The 23,940-nt window shown below is 42.7% G+C and overlaps 1 protein-coding gene across 2 annotated transcripts in view; it reads right to left on the bottom strand.

The window, feature by feature from the left end:
- LOC147229381 (low-density lipoprotein receptor class A domain-containing protein 4-like) overlaps positions 1-23,940 on the bottom strand; it is a 209,877-nt gene that overhangs the window by 41,454 nt on the left and 144,483 nt on the right. The window contains exon 1 of one of the 2 annotated variants that reach the window (XM_086154825.1): positions 1,253-1,649. The exons of the other annotated variant lie outside the window; for it this stretch is intronic. Coding sequence (XP_086010951.1) covers positions 1,253-1,346 — 94 coding nt within the window. The 5' untranslated portion in view covers positions 1,347-1,649. Of the gene's footprint in view, positions 1-1,252; positions 1,650-23,940 lie in introns of those variants that run through there. 2 annotated transcript variants of the gene reach the window in all.

The raw sequence follows: 23,940 nt of genomic DNA, 5'->3' as shown, positions 1-23,940 counted from the left end.
CAGCGGTCTGCGTGCCAGACAAACACACACACAAACTAACACATACACACGCGCTCTTCTTGGTTACAGTGTGGCGTCAGCGCATCCACGCACTGCTGCCAAATCTAAATCTAATATCCCGCATTCACCTCACGTTGCTTGGGCTTGGCCTTGGCCCCAATGGAAATTACACATCACTGTAACTCTGTCTGTCTGTAGCTTCGCTGTGTGTCTGCATGTCTGTCGGTCAGCATGTCCGCCTGTCTGGCTTGGGATGTGTCTGCCCACATATCTGTTTATATCTGTGTCAGTTCTCCTCTTGCTGCCTGGATATTAATCTACCACACACAGACACATCTGCTATGTCCCTGTCTGCTGTTTATTTATCTTTGTCTGTCTGTACGTCTGCACACACACACACACACACACACACACACACACACACACACACACACACACACACACACACACACAAAGTGTGACGGCTCTGCAAGTCTACCTGCAGGTCTGTTTTTGTTTGTCTGTCGTGATTTAGTCATAAAGACAAACATCTGCAGTGGATCTAGCAGGCCGCAGCATTAAGGCAGGCAGAGCTGATAATGATAGTTTCTCTCTGGGCTGCTCAGACAGACATAACATACCATTCCAGCGTTTCCTGTCAATGCTGACAGGCAAACTATTTAACCCTCTGTGGTGATCCTTCACTGTGCCGTCCTCCACGCACATGGGGGCTCGCAATGCAATATGAAGCACAAAAACAACGTCTACGACAGAAAATGCTAAAAGCTGAAAGTTTAAGGAACAATAGAAGAGTTACAAAAGCAGGAAGTGCCCCCCCAACCCCCCTCAGTTTTGTATTTAAAGTTGAAATGCAAGACTTCTGCGTGGTCTTTAACACGATCGGTTATTTTCTGTACTGTAAACTCTCAGGTTTGTCAATAACAGCTACGAAGCATAGCGGGGATCCGGCTCCGTCACCGGGAAATAGTTTGTCGAGGGGGAGAGAAGACGCGCTGCATTTCAAACAACCAGTATAGTTGTGATAAAAGTTGCTAAAACCGTGTCGCGGATGATCGAAAACGGCTAAAGAAGTGCTCCGGGGCTCTCGGTGAGAACGAACCGCCTGAACTGAGGCGCCGACCGAAGTTAACTGCGGAACCGGGTGAACCGTCTTGAGCGAATACCGAGCCCGGAAAGCGCACATAAAACGGATTAGGCTCTAACGCCCGCAGTCCTGGTAGCTTTTTGAGGTCAGAACTAAAATATCACTCACATATCTCCATTCCCTGTGGCTGGGAAGCGGTGCAGTTGCAGGAGCAGGTGACATTGGAGTTGACGGGGCCGCCAAGGGCCGTTAGGTTTTGCATGGGGCTCGGTAGACCGGGACACCGCTCCGGGGAGAGAGCCGCCGCCGCCACCGTCGGGGGCCCCCCGACGGGAAAACAACGAAAAACTTCCAGGCAGCGGCAGCGGAGTCCGCCGCTAACGGGTGACTCCCGACAGTTTCGCGCTTATCTTCCACGGTGCCTTTCACGCCATATTTGTCTCGGTGTGGCTCCGAAAGTGAATTAGTTGACGGTTAGCGGACGAGTCGTTTCCAGTGATTCACGCATTGTACAGTTATTTCCCTTTCCTTCCTCCGCCGCTGAGAGCAGCTGTCCTTCTCCAACTAGACGGGCGCAGACACAGGGGCTCAAGCCCCGCCTCGGTACTGACGGACAGCTCGCTCGACCAATCGCGGGGCTGGAATCGAGAGCGAGCCAGACGGTGAGAGTGGTGCTGCATTCAGGAACCCACGGAAATCTAACAATTTTTGTCTGAACTGAAAGGGACAAAATCTCAGGGATCGCCTGAATTTACCCAACGGTTCGTTGAACGTACAAAGTTTATAATCATCCGTGCCTGCATCTAAATCTACAGAACTTTTTTGTCAATATCATTTAGACGATCACTGTCTCGCCTTTCTTTCTTTGTTGTTAATAATTATTCATTTTCATCATTATTCATAGATATATAGAAAGTAAGCGCTGCTTGGGCTGGATGCGTGCTTCCTTACGCCATAGCCAAGCATCAAAAACAAAAACCGTCTGATGACTATTACTTAAAGAAAAATGCAAGCAAGTGCACGTAATAATTAATGTGTAGCATGAGAAAAACTTTGTTTCGGAAAGTCGTTTTTCGTTAGTATCGGACCATACTTCTTAGTCACCTGGATGTGTACTGCCATACGAATGCATAAAGAAATAGAGAGTTGCTCAGAGGATGGGACTGGGTAGCAGTGGTGACGGTAGGAGGGGGCTGATGTGACTCAGAAAGCTAGCAGACGTCCAGGTTGTGGATGACAATGGCTGTGAGAGAGCGGAGCAGGGGAGCAGGGGAGGTGGGGGTAACTGGTTGGTCTGGTGTGTTATTTGGAGAGGGTGGAGTGGGTGTGTGTTGGGGGGGTCGGGTTTCACTCCCTTGTTGTGGCGGGCCTCAACCAATAGAGATGGCTCTTTGATGGAGCTAACCTTGAGGTGACCCCCACACAAGTCTTATGGTTCAGGGCCACATGTGCTGAAAGAGAGGAACGACCCCCAACACCCCTGACCTCATCCTCGCTGATTCTGACCAACAGTGATACCTATACACCCAAAAACACAGACACACATGCACGCACACACAGACACACACACACACACACACACACACACACACATGCAAGTGGCCTCTATACAGGACCCTCTGCTGTCTATAAATAAACGGGACTGTTCAAATCAGAGAGGCTCTGAATGCCAGTGTAGACCAGAGGGCACTCAAACTGTAGTTTCTGGCTCAGGTGGCCATTGAGTAGTGTCACAGAAATCATCCGAGCACAATTCAGAAAGAAAAAAATAATCCTTTCATTGGGGGAAACATAATTTGTTTGAGTGTATTTTCGAATTAATCTCATCAGATATTAAGGCACATACTCAAAACTATTTGGGAAGCATCTGCTCTCTAGTGGTTCACCATTTCCATTTTGAAACACCAGTAACCAAAGACAATAAAACCGAATGGAACTCCGTGGAGCAAAATCAGTAAATGGAGAAAGCAAAGACCTCCAACAGATGTTATGCATTGAGTGTCGCATCACTGGCCAAGTTCTATATCCAATTATGCGTAAACATTTTCCTTGACGGCTTCCAGTGAATTTCACTCTCCTCTGTGAATGAAATGACACTTTTGAAGAAGGGGGAATAAAACAGATGCGTGAGACTGATGCAATTTCCAAACGGCTGGCAGCTGTCATAATTTTATTGATGCAACAAATTGAGGCTATGCTGTCTTTTCGTCCAAAGCTGCAATATAACTTGAGACGCGGAGGAGAATTCTTTCCCTTATAGTCCGGCCTAATGGTACGATGGCATTGTCTTATTCATAGAGTTCATGCTAATAACACTATAAGATGAGTTGGGTAATGAGGCTTATCGAAATTGCAGACGTTGAACTATATCAAATAATCTTCATTATTTACTTGTTTTTACTTTCTATTAATTAGATCCCTTGATCATTTTCATAAATGGTTACCTCAGACAGGCTCTCATCCACAGGGAGGCCTACATTGATTTCTGAAACCTACCTCTATCCACTCGCAAACACCCCAACACCACTAAACAACACACATACACTCAGACACACGCACAGTCTGTCTGGAGCGTCAATTTAGTCCCCCGGGGAGCACGCAGTGTGACACCACTAACAGGCCAGGCCAGACTAGACAGCCAGCAGACAGATAAATACTAGGCACGGCTGAATACCAAATGCACTTCAGTCTACCAGCTCCCCTACCATCCTCCCTGACTGCAGTCTGCACACACACTCACACACACACAAACACACAGGCTCACAAACACACACAGTGTCTTGCTGACTCTCTGGGGAAATGTGTCTCACCATGTATTTGAAGAATACTAACTTGCGGGTGATAGGGTTGATAGGTTTATCACGCTCCGCATGTGTGGATGCGCCAATTTTAAGAACTTTGCATTGGGCTTTCATGCTTATTAAGTGTGTGTTACTTGTGCTGTTGTTTTGTGACCATTTGCTTTAAAAGGACGATTTGTTCAAGTTACTGACTCGAAAAGTTCTGATTTCTTTTTCTTTAATATAAAAGGATGGAAATAAGTTCTCCAGTTTCATTCAGTGAGCGTGTATGGGCTTTTAGAAGCACATTTGAAAATAGATGCTGCAAGCTGATTTCAGATTTTCATTGACAGGTAGGTCTTTCCTTCCTTTATAAAAAAATAAAAAATAAAATAAAAACTTGACATCCAGAGTGGGTTCCCCCTCGCAGCCGTTTTGTGGTGCTGATGCTGATGTTACTTCATAGCGCCATCTTGTGGCTCAGCCTGGGAAAACTTTGATGCGTCAATCCATACATGGCCAAGAAAATCTGTTCCATCTCTAAGGTTTCTGCCTCAGTTATTCTGGCATCACTGCTGGGTCATTACCTCAGAGAGAAAAGTTTTCTCTTTGGTACAGCTGAGTTTTGAGTCAATGATGCTTCATCTTTCTATTACATTTCAATGGAACTGGTGAGAGACTGCTGAGAAAATTAAAACACTCCTTTCTAGAACTGCTTGTAAGCTGAATAGAGAAAATCAGTATTCAAAATTAAATATAATTTGCTACTTTATAATTAAACTGTACTAATCTGTCTCTCTCTGTTTTCTCGCTTCCTCTCTCCATGTCTCTATGATATAATGTGAATAAGCAGTATTATGTGTCCCATGTCTGCTACTGCAAACCAAAAAGCATGGCTTAAAGCCATACAAAAGAGCTATAATGCTGACCTCATCACCTCACATCAGTGGCTGGACACATTAATTGTCTTATGGTCTTGTGGGAGACCGGAGGCGAGCAATCCAGGTTGCAAAATGTGGATAAAAGTCAGGAATCAGAAGCGTAGGAGCAGCTGTGTCATCAGGTTAATGCCAACACAGACAAAATGTCCATTCATTGGGTGGCTTTGCATGGAGGGTTCATTTTGGATCAGCACAAAATACAAATTTGCACGCGCACATGCGTTTCAGTCGCTCAAAATGAACCCACTCAATTGTTTTGGAACATGGGATGTGATATGATGTGATGAGTGTAGTGTTTAAAAGTGTGATCACAGGTAATCAGAATTACCATATACATGGTGGACTCGGTTACAAATTTTTGTCATGGAGTTTGACTTAAACGCACCTTCAGCAGAGATTTTTATATTTTTTTCTTATCTCTTGCTGCTTATTTCTCTATGATTGTAGTGGGTGTAAAATGTTCATGAACACATCTAGCTAAAGGTCAGCCCAATGCAGAGTTTTAAAGCTGACATTTTCGACAACAGATTTGCCACAGAAATATGACTGAGGGAACAACCAAGAAGTAATGGGGTTAAACTGTTAATAGTATTTGCTGATTTAGGGAAAAGCATTCAAGTACCTATGAAAACTATATTAGTTATAATTAGAATTGGCTGTTCCTAAGGTTTTATGAGAGCGCAACATAAACCCACCTCATAATACGAATGTGATCCATATGGTGTCTTCAGCTGATAATTGCTTCCTCCAAATTTCTCCAACTATGAATAAGGTTAAGGTTATCAGAAAATGCCAAGAGTATTGTCTACTTTGGGAAGAACACAAATCAGGAGGGGAAGCCTCCAAAAGTGAACTTTCTAGTGTTGCTGCAGCTTGTGGCGAGGACTTGTACTATGCAAGTACTTTATTGACGCTGATCCATTTGCCCTGCGACATAACATTCAGACAGACTAATACCTCCAACATGCCGCACATTTAATGCGGCGTTAGTATTTTTTCTGACTGCCTTTCCAAATTTTAGAACAAATGATGGATATGACTCAGCCTTAATACCATGGCTGAACGGGATTCGTGAATTAACCTCAATTCATCTCCCCAGCTGACAAAGTTGGCGTGAGAGCAAGGGGGAAGAGAGAGAAGGGAGCGAGTTTGCTTAGCCATCGATTGTTAGCATGGTCTTCAGCGGAGTGCAAAGTAAAAGGAAGGAGGCCACTCTAGACAGTAAGATTGCGGAGCAGAGAGTTGCGTTCAATAAAAATGTCTGGCACGCTACATCATATTTGTTGCCTTTTGCCCTTGTCTGGCTGCACATCCTGTCCGCACAGGTGCAACGACAGGGCTTTCTCACCACTATCATTTTCTCACACACACACGCATGCGTGCAGGCACACACACATGCACACACACACACAAAGGAGACAGAGTTTCACCATTACCACTCCTTGCCTAAATCATTGAAACCCGCTGTTTGTCACCAAATAACGGAGCAGAGTTGCCAACAGATTTATGTCCCCACAGCATCAGGAATAAAGAATGTGCTCATACACACTTCCTTTACACCCTTGTCATTTCTAAAAAAAAAAAAAGAAAAAAAACACCCCTCCCTACCTCTCTTGTTGCCGCAGGCACCACTGCAATGACACTATAACGCTCGGTGAAAAAAAAAGTTGTGTCTGAGATAGACAGAAAGAGGGAGAGAGAAAGCTGGGGGGAATGCTTATAGTGTGTGTGTGTGTGTGTGTGTGTCTGCATTGTTTATAAGAAGCTGAATGAGGCTGATCAAAAAAAAAAAAAAAAGGATGGAGAACGCTCGAGGGGGGAGGATTCATGAGAAGAGAAGAGAAGAGAAGAGAAGAGAAGAGAAGAGAAGAGAAGAGAAGAGAAGAGAAGAGAAGAGAAGAGAAGAGAAGAGAAGAGAAAACGAGTAGATAATCAACATGTATTGAGCCCTTTCCACCCTTGTGGTAGAGCCCTGCTGAGCATTGTAATGGGCTGTCTGCCCAGCTGGGCCGATGAGCTCATGTCTGGCTTTAATGCCAATCTCCTGAACTGGCACGAGGCTCGGAAGGGTGAGCGCTGCCACCCGACGATCACCGGGAAGAAACACGCAGTGTATCTGAGGTGGGAGAGAGAGTCGTCTGGGAAAAGACAAAGAAAAAGTGATGGAGGGCACCGGGGACGGCAGAGATGTGTCAGCAAGGGTGTGTGTATGTGCGAACGCGCGCATGCGCGGGTGTGCATGTGTGCCACCATCAGCCATTTCCGCCACAACACTGATAAGAGCCCTGAACCAGACAGCAATAATGACACAGCCAGTGAGACAGACAGCAGCTATAAATGTGTCTGTGTGTGTTTGAGAGCGAGGGTAAAAGAGATAGACAGAGGAAGTGTGTGTGTGAGTGTTGTTTTATGTAGTCATAAACAGCGGCGATCACAGAGTGTGGATTGCACAGGTTACAGCCTCCTGCTGTAAAGAGTCTGTACATAAAGTTTCAGACCCACATACTTTCCTCAAGCCCCAAATACCGACCAGGTCTAGATCATATGGAATCATCGCAGGGTAAAGTCAGATTGATTGACAGTGTCACTCTTCCGGGCTTCAAATTTTTTGCTTTTGGCTTTGAAAACTAAAAAAAAAAAAAAAAAAACAGTATACAAGCTTGCTTTTACTTAATGTGGCTGCGGTAATTCCCCACAATCATTCTGCTTCCGTTCCATCCTGTGATTTTCTGCTCTGACAGTGATGTGTACACACCATGTAAAACAAGCCCCGATAATTGAGCCCTGCTGAAGTCGTAAGGCCGCAGTATATTTTCATTAAAAAAGGTGAGGGTGGTGTGTGTGTGTGAGGGTGGTGTGTGTTTGTGAGTGTGGTTCAGGTATAAAATGAATGGATTTAACAACCTTTCGACTGCACTGTGTTTTATTCCACCTGGGCACTACAGGTTTGCCAAAAAGAAAATGACAATCCAGAATGAGGTTTTTGGAGCACAATTTTCTTTTTACTATTTGAGAGTCAGATAATCATAAATAAAATGGCTCAGATAATGGTCTGACAGTACAGTCATGTTTTTCTGTTGTTTGTTGCTACAGTTATTTATTTGTGAATTGTTAGCAGACTGACAGGGCAGGCCCAATGACGAGGGGGTTTACTAAATCTACTGTCATATTGGAGCGTAACAAGTAATACCTCCAAAGAGGAAGGAAGAAAAAAAAAAAGATAAACATACGTACATATTGCGATAAATCCTATATTCATTACTTTGCTGTTTATAACAAATCCTCCTTAGGGCATTTCCAGGTTACCTTCTGACAACTAAAAATGCAGATGACCACAAAGAATGTATGGCGTGAGCTACATTTAAAAATATGTTAAAATAACCTTGTGAAAAACAAAAATAAGCTAACATAAAAAAAGATGACGTATGCCTGAAGAACATTTAATTAGCCTTTATATGGAGATAGAAAAAAAATATATATTTTTCATCTGGCCGTCCTGAATGTTGTGAGCTGTACCTGTTAATTTTTATGGAAAAGTCTGTGTCTCTCCAAACACCATCTCTTTAGCCTCTATCCCCGATTCATCATCTACACACCTTAGATTCTGCGGGCACACTCGTTCTTTTTCGTGTCTCGATGCCATGCCAACTGCTCCATTAACGGGATTTCAATCTGAGTTATCAAAGGAAAAATTAAGTAATTGTTCCTGCGTTCTCTCCCGGGTTCAACACACATGCTCGGTGGGCGAAGCATTAGTTTTGGTTTTAGCATCCCGATCGCTGCGACGACTCCCACGTAGAGCATAATAAGCCTTAGCTTTTTTTTTTTTAATCATATTCACTTTATTAGATGTTGAAACAATAACTGACCCACAATTATATGGTTTTTAGACAATTTTTTTGAGACTATTTTGACAATGAAAGAGAGGTGTAATTAGGCCCCGTTGTTATTCCATCCCCCTGTGTTTTCATATGTGACGCAGAATCCAGAACTCTCCCATTACAGTTCGGTTTAGCGCTATCTAAAGATAAATCATGTCACCGTGTCAAGAAATCTCCAGAACAACATGTGCAGTCTTCTCAGTTGAGGTTTCATATAATCTCCCTTACACACATCTGAGAATGTCACAGCATAAGCCACAGACTGTGAGGGCAGCAGGTTTAGAACAGATGGAAGCTCATATGAACAAGTTGCACTGATCCAAACACTCCAAGCGCTCCTCCTCCTTTCTTCCTGCCCGTCCATGACACCAAAAATGCTATGGCTTCCATATTGAGGGATATAATAAAAACATTACATTAGGTGAGAGATGCTGGGGCTGACAGATGGATGTTAGTGGGAACATGTTGCAGCACCCCAGATTTGCAAGCACCCTGGCAGAACTTCCAGGTCAGCATGAATGGAGAGCTACACTAACACAGCTGCTTCCTACAGACCCCTGTCTGATATGGATGCATCTTACGTACATATATATATCATAACACATAGTGCTGTTAGAACCCAGGTTGTCTCACTCCCACCGGATAGCTTGTAAACAGCGCAGCCCCTGACAGCTTGTTCCAGCTCAGCCAGCATTCCCCACTGTCTGCCTCTCTGCCATCCCATCATGCTGTAGCACAGGCCGGGAGATAACAGCTTGTTCCGGGCCAGCAAGTGTCACTGCTTATTGCCGGTACCGCAACGGCAGCCCCCCGACTCCTTCACCCCCAAGCTCCCCTTCCATCCTGTAGTAGCAGGCAGGACTACAGGGAGTCGACACATCACCCCACAACAGCTTGTAACCACAGCGTCCGCAACTGGGGTGCTAAAACCAAAGACGAAGCAATACAACGCAAACGTAGCTTCCGGTCGGCTGATTTGTCTCAGCTGCGCTGGATAAAATGTCTGATGGGGCGGAATAAACAGTATGAGTGGTACCTGTTGGATCCATATCTCCACGTGTGTAAAATACTGGCAACTGCTGAAGCATAACCCCAAAGCAATGTTTGCTTCTCAGCAGAAATATTGGCTACCACACGTGTCTGAAATATTCTTTGAAATCTTTGCATTTCAGAATTTTTCACGCCTTTAGATGTTATGAAGCATGACGGAGATGAATGGACTCTGAATTCCTGTGTCTTTGGAGCTAATAACCACCGGAGCAGGTGAAATAAACAGGGAAATAGTAGAAGTGCATTTGAAGAGAGCAGTCCTCTGCCTGGGGATGTGTAAATCTGACTTCTATTACAACTCACTTTCAAATATTTTGCTATATAATGTCTCTCGCTGTATCAAGACAAAAAAAAAAAAAAAAACTGCTATGTGAGCTGCAAACAGGAGTGCTGGAATCAGGTAGCCGGCAAGACCTTCATAAATCCATTAGGTTACATTTAATGACTTTTTTTTGTCAGTATGACTAAAATGTATAATGAGGCACATCACTTCCACCTGCTATTAGTGTTGCAGGAAATACTATTATCAACAGTAGAAAATTAGGCAATAACAGTGGCCTGCTATTTAAATGGTTAAACATCTCAAATCATTAATATTCTTAAAAATGACATGCCACATTTCCTTAGTTGCCAAAGTGTTTGTGCACCTTGTGCACTCCACTGGAAAGCCAGGCACAGTAAAAGACTATTAATCCATAGCTCTAATGATTATACGTGCTTTTTATTCTCTTCCAGTCCCGAACGGGCCACTGAAACACGGAGGCTTCAAACCTTTGCCAACTGAGGCAGCGAAGAAAGCCACCAACGAATTCATTCAAAGTGCCCTCAGCAACAGGTTGGAGAATTAGATGGTTAATACCCTTAAAAATATAGTTTGTGTATGGTCTGAATGAAAGGGATTAACAACTAAGTACTTAACTTATTATTTTAGTTAAGCGATTATCATGATTTCCAAGTAAATTTCTCCATCACAGCAGTAAATCAAATCACAAATTGCAGACCATCATCTGTTATTAAGTAGTTTTTTTTTCTTCAGACCTGTGGATGGTTAGAATATGCCATGAGCAGAGTGCAGACCTCTGCAAATAGTGGACTGAGTCTTGTCAGCTGCGTTTCAATAGGTAACATTGAACTGTGAATCTATTGTTAAATCAACAAACTCAAGTGTGGATGCTTAAAAGTGAATGTCTGCCGTGTAAAAGGCTTAATATAGTACGGCTAAGTAGAATACACTATTGAGCTGATTCTAAACTATGACAATGTTATTAATGCTATAGAATCATTGGATGATCAGGGACATTGCATATATGTGCGAAAACAACAGACTATAGAGCGGAAAAAAAAAATTCTCAGAGCAAGAAAATATTAAAAAGCATGTTGAACTGATGATAAGTTTGATATTTTAGGGAGAAAAACGCTCAAGCTCTTATGAATAGTCTGCACACTGCAGTGAAGCCCAAACACAGAGGACATGTCTTTTCATCCTCATTTCATTTTCCTAATGTCTTTAGGTTTTTTTGGGCAGACGGCTGAGAAAAAGGCGAGGAAAGCCAACAAAGGCAGGACGTGAGACAGAACAGAAAACACAAAAGAAGAAATATTCAACAAACCCTTCTAAAAAACAACTCAACAGGAAGTAACTCATATGGGCGTACCATGCAGAACAGGAAAATAACTGAACGGTACACTAGGGAAAAAAAACACATGAATAAATAAGAGAGGTCCTGGCATTGAAAACAAACTGTCCAAAATGTTGACGCCACGGTCCTAAATAGGACGTGTCGATATATGGATTTTTTTGACCTGTCTAGGCTCCTGTAAGGTCGCACTCCAAATAGAGAAGAATGACAATCGGAGTTGCAAGGTCTTTGGCAGGATTTTTTTTTTTTTTTCAAAAAGCCGTTTGAGTAACAACACCAGCCGTGCCTGCTTGCAAATACGAATCATTTTGGTGCCGGATAGAATTATGAGCAAATACAAGTAATCACTCATTGATGTTCTTCACAGCTGGTAACCCCCTCGCTGGACATTGCGTCTTAACCCATAGGCAATTTTCAAAACTGTAAAGATTATACAATACGCCTTGATGACTCAAATTTTCAAAAGTCTCACTCTGTTTATTACTGAATAGTCGTACCACTGTCAACAGCTTATTGAAAAGAACATCCAAAAAGTTTCTGACAGCTGCTTTTGTAAAAAATATACCGATCCTCATGGCTGAAATTACACTTTTGCCCACTGACAACTGGGATGGGCTCCGGCCACCCCGCGACCCTGAATGCAGGATAAGAGATATGAATCATGAATGAATGAATGATCAGGATACATTCTTTCCAACTGCTCCAGAGGAAGGGAGTCCGGTCTAAAACAAAAAAAGTCCTACGCGCACCAATATGAGAGACCAGTATCATTACACCCAATGGCACAAAGTATGGAAGTTTGCCTGATAAATCAAATGAATTGTAAGTGTGGGTTGTACCCTTTCATGCTGAGATCATACATGTCGGCTGTTTTTCCGCTGAGTGCTAAGCAGCAAGTAAAATGTGACAGGATCCAAACGGTTGGCGGCACAGAGCCGGAGATATTTGGCAGAGGCCTGATTTAAACAGATTTCAGATCTCTGATTGTGTTTGAGAGGCTTGTTGTCTGCCCGGTGACATCCAGCGAAATGCTGCTTCCTCAGGACGCATTGGCACAGACATCATTTTGTGCAGGTGGGAAAGCCGTGAACGTTGTCATTTCATTTTTCTGTCTGTTCTCACTGCCATCCATTCCCTGTCAGTTAACATTTTACAGGCAGCTAATTAAGTTCTCCCCTCAACCTCATATCTCTTCTGATTGTTTCCTCTGCTCTAAATTGGGCTTTTAAACATAAACATGGCCTTATTGTTTCTGGAGAGGCTGATTTGAGTGTTTGAAGTTATAATTTAAACAAAAAAAACAACTGCCTACCAACTTCTAAATCAAGACACTCATGCAAAGCTCTAACAATTTTTTTTTAAATGTATTTTTTCTTAGCAAATTAATCAAAAAAAGAAAAGCAGAAACACAAGAAAGTCTTCAGATAATACAAAATGTTACAAAAATACTTTCATGTTGGCTGAAGCTGAAAAGTTGGCGGATATTAAATAAAATGGGAGAAAGGGGAATAGAAAAGCAAAATTAAATGTGACAAATCAATGTGACCGACTCGAGGAAAACCGTCATTTCTCAAATAAATACAAACATAGATTATTTCCACGTTTTATTACGTTTATGTCACTAACATTGGCATTTTTAATCAGGACATGCCAAAATTGATGTAACGTATGCTTTAAATTTGTCTGTTTTAATGGTTTTCATTAGTTTGCTTTAAATAAAAAAACATCATAAAAAAATTATAAGATATGAAAGGCCAAATCACCGGTTGTAAAAAAAGTTTAACATTCTTCCTGTGACGCTTATCCTCGTTCTTCATGGATGTGATCAGTAATAATCTAGACATGTGGCCGGTGGACAAAAACACAAATCCTCTTTTAATTAAGCAATTACAAAAGCTATACTGAGTAATAGTGCTACTGCTGTGACAACCAAGCTGTTCCTCGTGTCTGGTAGCTCATTCTAACCTGGACTGAACCTGCTTCTTAACACAAATTCAAATCTTAATATAGAGTGCTTGATTAAGTACGGTATGATTACTGATATACTTCTATTTTTCTGCCTGAGTTATGCAGTCATAGGTATTATATACCGCAGTTGCTGCAAGGATATATGTTATCTTAAGGTTGCAACCTCAAAAGACCCCTGGTAGCCATGCCAAACGGGCCTGTGGAACATCATCAGTCTGTCATTACTTCGTCTACCCCTGCTGTGGGGGTTACCGACAGTTCTCTAACACCTCTTCATGATACCGTGATCGAAATGATATATGTTTAAAAAAATTGCTCAGTCGTTCTGATTTTTTGCAACAAACAGAAAAACCGTTGCACCATTTTTCTACTGGCCAAAGATCAAGAGGATCTTAAAACTAAATATTGTAACAGATGCAACTTACTACTCAGTGCAAGGCTGACACAATGATGTATTTCTGATATCGAGCCAAGATCGCATGTAGCTGGATAAGTTAGTGGCAAGCTTGATCCAATTTGGAAACAACAAGTATAAGTATACTGAGGTGCCGGCAGAGTGTTGCAGTGGTTCGCATTTCTGTCTCACGGCAACAAGGTCTCTGGTTCAATCCCAACAGAGTGCATGGTTGTATATCTATATATTTGGCTCTTATCCATTGGTCCAGGGTGAAGCTTGTATTGGTTCCCTGTAACCTGAGTTCAGGATGAGTGGTATAGATAATGAACGAGGAGACAGGTCAGTTCCCCATTACCAACACTTCAACCTCTCAACTCTTTGCTTTGTGTCACAAAATATTGTTTCAGTGTTTCCTTTTGCTTTTGTTGAATCCTTTTTTTTTTGACCAACTTCCATTTTTTTTAAGAAAATGCTGTGTTGCACATATACTCCACTTTTTCTGGTGTTGTATTTTCACGCTAAAATATCGTTTGACACTATATTTTGCGTTAGGGATCTCTTGGTCATGCAGTGTGTACCCCCTGTCAGTGCCTGAGGGCAGATGTGTGGAAATCTCAAGTATCAAATGAAATGTGTAGGAGTCAAAGTGACTTATACAATTCCTACTTCAAGACATGAGGAAAACTGCAACGATCGGATTGACTTGGGGAATGTTCCGATGAGAAGTTGCCATTAGCTGCATCATAATTTCACTGAGAAATAAAATTAAAAAAAAAAAATAAACAGTTGAGAATTAATTGGCCTGAGCAACCGCAATCTGGGATTAAAGTGATTCCAATTTAGATGTGAGCAACTCGTGGATCCAGGGATTCAAAAAGCCTTATAATGTTGCTACCGGGTAATTTACTGCTTTATGACAAATACTTACAAGTGAGGTAGATATATATTTATATATATATTGCGGTTGAGGATAAAAAGGATCTGGCCAATTAGCTAGATTTAAAATGTATTTAGACACAAGTGTAACATACAGGCGGAGCCATGTTTAATTAACTGCATCAGCGCCAGCTAGAGATCTTCACTTTGTCTTCTTGCCTCCTATTACCGAAGACAAGAGTCAAGTTGCACTTGTAATTACATTAAGTTTACCCCAGTCAGATTGGGTCAAGAAGGCTACCCATCTAATTCCAAGTGGACACGCTTTAAGCTCTGCCAGTCCGTGTTGGCTCTCCAGAAAACTGCGCAATTATCCTCGGGCATGTTCAGCAAGGATCAATTGTTTTCAAATCCCTTTTGATTGGAGGGGGGGTTCTGGAAATATATGCATCAAGATACATTATACTACAATAGTTAATTTTGCAGTAAGATGCAGCAACGACAGACGAAAGGCCTATTCCTGGCCACATGCTTTGTGGGTGTGCTGCCTTGTAAAAATGCTTCCCGACTGGATTGTTCTATGAAGGTTTCTGTGGAACCTCCTAACCGCAGATATTCCCTAAGAATTTAAAGGATTATATTTTATTTGTAGTAACCATGAAATTTGAAGGTATGAATCAACCAAAGGACGCCTCGGGTTTTCGGACTATGAAAAATGGCTGTTTGGCCGACCTAATTACAACGATTTCCTCAGGACATTCTGCGAGAAATCTGGTAGAGGGACAAAATCCAGAATATATATGCTGAGGTACTGTTTAGGGTCCTCAGGAGCTGAAAAGGTCCAATGTTCCTTGAAAAGTTCCTCATCCCCCATTGCATGAAGACCACATTGTTTCAAAGACACTGACAACAGTGTGAAAGGTCTGGCACCCGTAAACTTTGAAAACATGTTTATTAATCATGTAATTCCCCTTGAAAGGACCACTTTGGGGTCTTCTGTGAATTTCCATCTTGAATCCTCCTCTCTATCCATAATCATCTCCATCTTCTATTTACTTCTTTCTCAGAGGGGGAGTTGACTCCAGTCACTGCTCCTTGTCCCTTCACAGCCCAGAGAAAACAACCACCCAGAAGTGCGGCTTAGAGCGCGCGCACACACACACACACACACACACACACACACACACACACACACTCACCAAAGTATTCATGCTGGCAGAGTGAAAAGCACATTTTTAACTCCCTCTCTCTCTTTCTCTCTCTCTCACACGCACACACACACACACACACACACACACACACACACACACACACACACACACACACACACACACAGGCATGCACGCAAGCACACACACACACTCCCAAACATGAGCATTAAGTAGCCACATTAATTACAAGAGCAGTGGGGGAATCCTTCCCCGCTACGTCCACTTGGGGTCCTGAGATATTTAATAAACCTGTCAGCGACCTGACTCCCAGCCTCACCTGAGCACTGATAAGACACACACAGATGGAGAGGAAATCAGGACACCCGGTTTTATCACCCGTGGCTGAACTCTGAAGCTGATTTGGTGCCACACTGCCAGGCGGTCTCGGTTTACATTGCAGTCCAACTCCCGCGTCGGGCTGGGCAATGGTGAGGGTTTCATTTTTATGTGGGGGAGTTTGAGGCTGGATTAATACTCTGTTGCCCAATGAAGACCACATGTTAAGCATCCCCTCCCTCTTAACAAGCACACTGTTAATATATTTTGTGGCCATGATAGCAATTTATATAATAGTATACCGACAACACATGGAGGCTTCCGAAAGACAAATACAAGCCATGATCGACAACAAATTTTTCAGTTAAGAAAATGGAACTGGATTGATTTTGTCAACAGACATTTTTTTTTAATATATTTACACATTTAATGGCTGCAGGGGGATTATGGGGGTCTCTAAAGCTGGGTCGGGGTGTGTGGTTGCACGATGCATGGATTGGTCATTAACCCGGCTGACAGATAGGTGACACAACTGCTCATTTTTCAGGCTACTTCCTTTTTTTAACATATCTGTGTCATTTTTTTTATCCTTAATTGCCCTCAACCTTCTGTCAGATAAAAGGACAAAAGTCTGGCATACCAACTGGAGCGGGAGCCAAGTATAGAGAACAACAAATGAAAAATGCAGTTTGAAAAACAAACAACAAAATATGACAGTTGGTCTTGAATTGGAAACAAACCACAATAACAACTTGACATTGGTTATAACTGAAGGAGGTTGATTTAAGATGCACGCTCTGTGGTGGAAATGTGCTCAGCACCAAATTGCATCACAAAAAAAAAAAAAACTTTAGAGTTCAAACAAGCATTATTGTTGTCCATGTCTTGGAAATCAGTGAAAATTGTACCTTAAGGGGTAAAAAGATAATTTAATGTGTCTAATGCTCTAGCTGAGTGGCACCATCTATATAAAAATCACCAAATAAAACACCTGTCACCAAAGTAACAGAACCTCAGAAACTGTTGATATTCATATCTGATGGACTGAAAACAGTGTCTGGGATGACGATCAGCTTCACTATACGGAGCAGTTCCAAGAGCGTTGATGTCATCAATGTGTGTGAGCAATGAACGGCGATTCTAAATGAAAGTAAATTGTCTCAACTTACAGAGTGCCAGTCGCTCCCGACCCTCAAACCTCCCACTTTGTCAATCACACCTTTGCTCTCTGTCTCTTACCCTCACTTTCTATCCCAAATGATTCGAGACCGAAGGCCGCCCACGCTTCAGCGTGTTAACAGAAGGAGCCGGAAATCAAACCGCAAACCTTCCGATTGGATGGACAGACTCAAAACTGAAAGGGGGAGTGAACTGAGTGGAGGTGCGAGTGTGTCGCCGGCTTGAACGTGTATGCAGGCAAACCTTCTTTCTGCAAAAATACAGTTGGTGATTTGAAGACATGAAAAATCCAGGCTCCAAACAAAACAATGCACACCTAAATATTTGACAATTATATAATATAATAATTACTTTGGTTAATGTAATTGTTTTAAGGCTGCAAAAACTAACAAACTTCCCTGTATGGAACATTTATGGGTGCTAATGAAGCTAACTGGAGTTGGTTTTGGGCCTGAAAAACGTATGTCATTTTGTTGTTACACCTCCTGATAGTCCATGCAAAGTGGTATTGGAAGTGTGTTTTGGGGAGTGTTTGTATGGAAGCAAACCGTACCTGGCTGAGAAAGCCATGAGCCCTAAGAGAGTGTCGAAAAGTGTGTTTATATGTGACCAGGTTTCAAAGTGATGATAGGATTAGACTAGGCTGACATGAGCAACAGGGCCAACGGACATCTGAACCCTCAACTGTGGCAATCTGAGGATTAAGGTAGAGCAGAAGTTGGCATGCACACACAGACAGACAGACACACACTAGCGCGCGCACACACACACACACACACTCATGGCTTCAATTGTGCAGGCCGTCAGGACAAAAGGCACTATAAAGAGACGGCGTCTGTCTCACGCATTAATATACAGACATTACTGCTTAGACTCAGGCACTGACATGCATTCATAACACATGAATACACACGTGAATACTCTTTCTAATTCACACACTTGAACACAAACGCAGCTGCAGCAGGACACAATAACCTGATGGATTCTGCTTCTCTATTTTCTCTCCATATAACGAAAGCCCACATCGCCTAACTACCACCTTGTGTCTCATAGACCCACACACATACACTCACTAGAAAACCAAACCAGCCACTTACACACACACACACACACACACACAAACACGCTCCGATTATGGGTCCTGAGGCCCACCCAGAGGTGGCAGGCACCATACCACACAGCCAGCCTGTCTCCTAAAATTGTTTTCTCTTCAATCAACCTAGCAGGGCTAGTTTGTCATGCAAATGCGGCCCTGGCTTGCCTCCCTTTGTTGGCTTGACAGATTAGCGAGTGTTTGTGTAGGTGTGTGTGTGTGTGGTGTCTATGGCGAACGGGATTTGTGTATTTTCCTCTTTTCCCTATTTTGCATCAGCTCAGGATCATCAGCTATAATGTTTTGGCCCAGTTATCACATGCCTACCTGCTAACACTTGTTGAGTGTTTTCTGGGTTTGTATTTCCAGGCAATCTTGCAGAGCAATCTTCTGTTTTGGTTTTCACCTGAAAACACACACCATTCCCATATTCCTGTATCAAGAAATATTTGGTAAATATGGTTTTCTGCACTGCAGGCTGTTCCCACTCCTTTTTGATTCTCAGGATTTTCTTTTTTTTTTGGACCTTGGAGTATCCTTGGACTTTAGGATGTTTTTCTTCTATCAGCAACTTTCAGGTTTTTAAACCTAGATTTATTCTTCGCTTTTTTTTAATAGATACTTTTGATCTCTCCTGTCCCCTGCCATAACAAAATACTTTTCGGCAAAAAGTGATACTCTATCTCACTCAAGCAGCTAAATATCAATTTGAATCCCAAATTATTTTCTCCATAGGCAACTATGAGAAATGTAAAATTAATTTATTTGAATTTAAAAGAGACAGAGCAGTTCCTGTAGAAACAGAAACCACTATGTTGATTCTATCACTTGAATGGGAAGACAGACGTGTCTAATAAAGGTACCATCTCTTTATCTCTCTTTATCTTTTTCAAATGTTTAAAAACGCATGTTGGCATAATGATAAGAATACTGTGGTTTTAAAAACAGCTTTACGGATCCAAGTTCTTTATTTTATTCCGGTTAAAAACGTACATGCTAATATCCCCTCAGCAATAGAAGAAATTTTGTTCAAATTTGCTGATTTTTCTAAATATTTATCCCTTCCTTTTTTACAAGAAATGTCAAGCCCTCTTTGACTCGTAAGCTCCCCTTCGAGGTTTTAATGACGAGCGGCTGGCGTGTCACCAGCAGTATCGTCGAGCTGGAGGACGGCGGTACAGACAGTGAAAGACCCATTTTCTCTGCTCAATGTGTTGAGCGTTGGGTTACATAACACTATTGATCCGCAGTCCGGTGACTGATGGAAGCACTCCCTGTCACTCCACAGCTTGGCGTGAAATGGCATTGACTGCTGGGTTAAAACACATGTGGTCAGTCTCACATTAGCTATTATTCCCCCCTTTTCCCATTTTTGTATTGATCTACCGCTTTCCCCCTGTTTTTCTTCTTCCCTTCCTCTGCCGCTCTAGTCCCCCCCCCCCCCCCCTCCCGCCTTTTCCCCATCCAGTCATCCATCAACCCTTGTGTGTGTGAACATTACAGGACTGTCAGAGTCGGCGGCGTACCGGTAGGCAGCATAGGTCAGGTAATGAATCTCTCCCCCCTTCAGAGCCCATTGTCTCGGAGCTCTTTATCACCTGGCTCAGTGGGGCAGGACAGAGTGGGATGTGGAGGGATGGGTCAGCGCAGGTCCAGGTTAGTGTGGAGAGACCACCGTAAGCGCGCTGTCAGATCATAATGTTAGCTGGCCTATAGCAGACTGCGGCGGGATGGCAGCTGGTACACAGTTTTCTTGGGTCATTTCTTCCGCGGCGTCTGAGGGGCTGTATTTCGCTGAATCATAAATAAATCACTGTGAAATTAAACTAATTACACGGCAAAACCACATTTTATGTCAGCGCCAGTTTACCGAAATCAGAGGGGATGAATGGTGATTAAGTTGTTTTTGTTTGCGGTCCAAAATCTACAAACTGAATTTTATCCATTGTTAGTTTGTTTGTTTTAATTGGTCTGATTTTAGTGATGAAGCATTTCATAAATACATCATCCAGGGAAAATCACAAGTCAGAATTATTGGTATACCTACTGTGCCTTTAATATTTTCAGACATTGTGGTTATTGGTTTTTATTCAACGTGTACTTTAAGCCTGTAAGACAATGGGCTTTGAGTCAATGGTGGTGGGTCAGCAAGTGTTTGGGTCTCTGACACGCACTGGCGCTGCATTTTGACCCTGGTTGGCGGCTTTTCAGATGCATCGTTGCACCCCGTCATCACCCGCACACACACGTCCACCTCCACCCAGCAACTTCAGAGATTCAGTAAACACATCATCAGCAAGCAGATTTTACAGGAATGACATGCAGAAAACTTAATTCTAAATTTACATCTTCATGTCGCTGACAGTGCAAACAAGTCTCTCTGTCAGTGAGATACTGCACTCAATGCAGTTGAATTCCAGTTGAAAGTGGAATAGAGCTGCTGTCACATATTTCTGGTTTAATCCAACGTCCATATCTCGATATAAAGTCATGGTAACTTTTCTTTCCTGCTATTTTAAGGTCACACTATTCATTCATTCATTATCTATACCGCTTATCCTGCACTCAGGGTCATGGGGGTGCAGGAGCTAATCCCAACTGTCATTGGATGAGAAGCCGGGTTCACCCCGGATTGGTTGCTGGTCGATTGCGGGGCCGCATGAAGAGACAAAAAACTATTCACTTTTTAATTCACACATCTGGGATATTTAAGCTCTCCTGCATGTTTTTGAGTTTTGGGAGGAAACCGGAGAATCTAGAGGAAGCCAACGCCTACATGAAGAGAACATAAGTCACATTATTCCGACAACAATTGCAACCTGCGCAGAAAGGAGCACAGCGTGCAGCTTGTTATGCGCACAGCTTACATCCAGAAGTCATGCTTAACGCACTTCTTCCAAGATTAAGAACGGACTTCATCAAAAAACCCTTGAGATCCCCACATGGCGTTGAATTCCGAACACGGCGAATTCGGGTGGGAGGTGTCGCTGGTGAGAGCGAACACACGCAGCGTCTGACTCGTCCCCTTTCACATAAACCCGACCCCACCTTGTGTTACTTTGCAGACTGGACCCCCTCCCCCCTCCCACCAACACTCCCCGTCAGCCCGAGCGCTCTGAATCACCAACTCACACAGCATCTCTTCTCCATGTCCCGATTCCTGTTTCTCCCCTCTCCCTCATTTCCTCCGCTAATTTATTAGCCTCTTTTTCTCTCATCATCTCAGACACTCATCTTTGTTCTTGTTCCCCCCCCCCCCCCCCCCCCCTACTCCATCCCCTCCATCCCTGCCCTCGCTACTTCTCCTCTGGCACAGTGGGCAATGATTACTCATCCTGGATAGCAAAGTCTCAGCCCCCTGCTCTTCCTGTCTGCTCCACCCACAGGGTCTGTGTGTGTATGAGTATGTGTATGTGTGTGTGTGTGTGTGTAGGGTAGACTGGAGGCATGTGTGTACATATGCATGTTTCATAGATTGGTACAAGGGCAGTGCGTCACACCTTCTTGTGTGAAGTGAGTGATGAATAAATGACTGTATAATTCAATCTGGGCTCGGTCAATATTCCGGGGCTGAATATTTCCAATCCAGTCTGTCAATGCAAAGTTAATATCTGAGGAGGAGGAGGAGGTAAGGGAGAGGAAGAGGAGGAGGAGAGCGCTGCAGGACATATCGTGTCATGATGAGTCCACTTGCATTGTTTGCGTGTTTTCGATCGATACGTTCGTTTCGGCACACACCTGCTCCTCTGTGTGTTTGCGAGAAATTAGCACAGAGATATTTAAAAGGAGTTCGCATTTAGCAACCCAGCTTCCCAGCTTTGCCCCACCACAAGGAAAGACGAGACAAGAGAGATGTGCTTAGTTGGTAGAAAAAAAAAAAGAATAAAAAGCCAGGCTATGTGCCGGATCAGACAGGCTGAGTGGGAGGAACAATGACCTAGTTTCCAAAAAACACTCAGCAACTCCACCGGCACTACACAGGAGAACAGATCACGCAATGTACTGCGTCTATCAAACCTGTGTGTGTGTGTGCGTGTGTGTGTGTGTATGCGTGTGTTTGTATTTCTCTCTGTTTATCTTCACTTCTTTCTCTTCTCACAATCATTCTTTCATTCTTTCGTCTTTCTCTACTTTAATTCTCATGCGCTTGCTTTCTCATTTGTCCTACTTCTGGCTGCAAAGTACTGGGCTGGACGGAGATAACTGTGTGTGTGTGTGTGTGTGTGAAGTGTAGGCTGCTCTTTAGCTATGTCACACTGCACTGCTGGAAGGCTTCAGGATTCCTGAATTCATTCATTTGGCAATCATACTGATTTTCCAGTGGTAGAATCAGGAGGAGGATGTTCACCTAGCAATGTGTTCACCCACACTCCTCAGATGACTTTGTGCGGGCTGATATGACGGGAGGCCATAATGGCATTTATTTTTTATAACAGCTAACTAACTGGCATGTTTTTTTTGTATAATTATATAATCAGCTTGTATTAATGTCACCTTCACAAATAAATTCAAATGAATGAACATTACGATGGCCGGAATGCCAAACCTCCGATCTGAAAAAAAAACAAACACTTTTTTCAGGAAAGGAAAAATCGTTTCATTTGATTATAGTATGGTCTTTGTGAAAGATATTCAAGAATATTCTATTGTTCACAGACTATATTTCTATGTTATAATTTAAAAATACACAGCATGTATTTTTACCACTGACAATGCAGATAAGTGTTTTTTTCCTAATTTTTTCTGTTTCATTGTGCACATGGGAGTTTTGTCATGTGACATTTATGTCAAAAGAAAGGGCAGGATTATCTTGCAGATAAGACTGCAAATGTGGAGCCATCCCACTTCTCACCATTCAATGCAAAAACCCAAAATTGAAAAATTTGCAGATAGGAGATTTTGCATTTCAGCCATCGATATGTGAGCCCCCTTTACTGTATACATGCTATGCAATTTCCACTTTATTCAATCTACGTGGTATGCAATTGAGAAAATGTTACAACATTGTTCCCCTTTAAATAATGTTAGGGCTAAGTTACAATATGTTAAGGAAATAGAAAAGCATTGAGGGACATGTTGTCAATCATAGCAATGTTGTTTGAGCCCAAAGAGGAGCCTGACACTGGAGCGCTGGCTTTGTTTATGATGCTTGTATTTTTGGTGAGCGGCTGCCACTTTCTATTTCTTCTTTGCAATACCAGGCACACCATTATTCTCTCCGCTCGACTTCATTTATTTGATAGCTTTAGCTAGAGATGGAGATTTTTCCTTTGAGGGTTTGAACACGTGGTTATAACTACGAGGATGGAGACCGAATAAAAACTTTGAACGGCGTCTTCATTCAGACAAACAAACAACTAACCATGCGTGACTTTGTTATTTACTTCTTTTATGCGTCAGTGATACAAAGAAACCTAAACAATAAAAATAAGTACTTCTACTTTCTGTTGACTCATATTCAAACTTATATATCACACATTTTCCACACTTCCCATATTTGCATTGCGGCGTGCTTGAACAGAGTATTGTGAAATTGCAGTATTACATATAACTACTGAATTGAT

Source organism: Fistularia commersonii, chromosome 11 (assembly GCF_037954325.1).
Source record: "Fistularia commersonii isolate RoL2024-O1a breed Wild chromosome 11, RoL_Fcom_v1.0, whole genome shotgun sequence".
Classification (NCBI taxonomy): domain Eukaryota; kingdom Metazoa; phylum Chordata; class Actinopteri; order Syngnathiformes; family Fistulariidae; genus Fistularia; species Fistularia commersonii.
The sequence above is the reverse complement of the archived record's forward strand: the minus strand, read 5'-3'. Positions and strand labels throughout refer to the sequence as shown.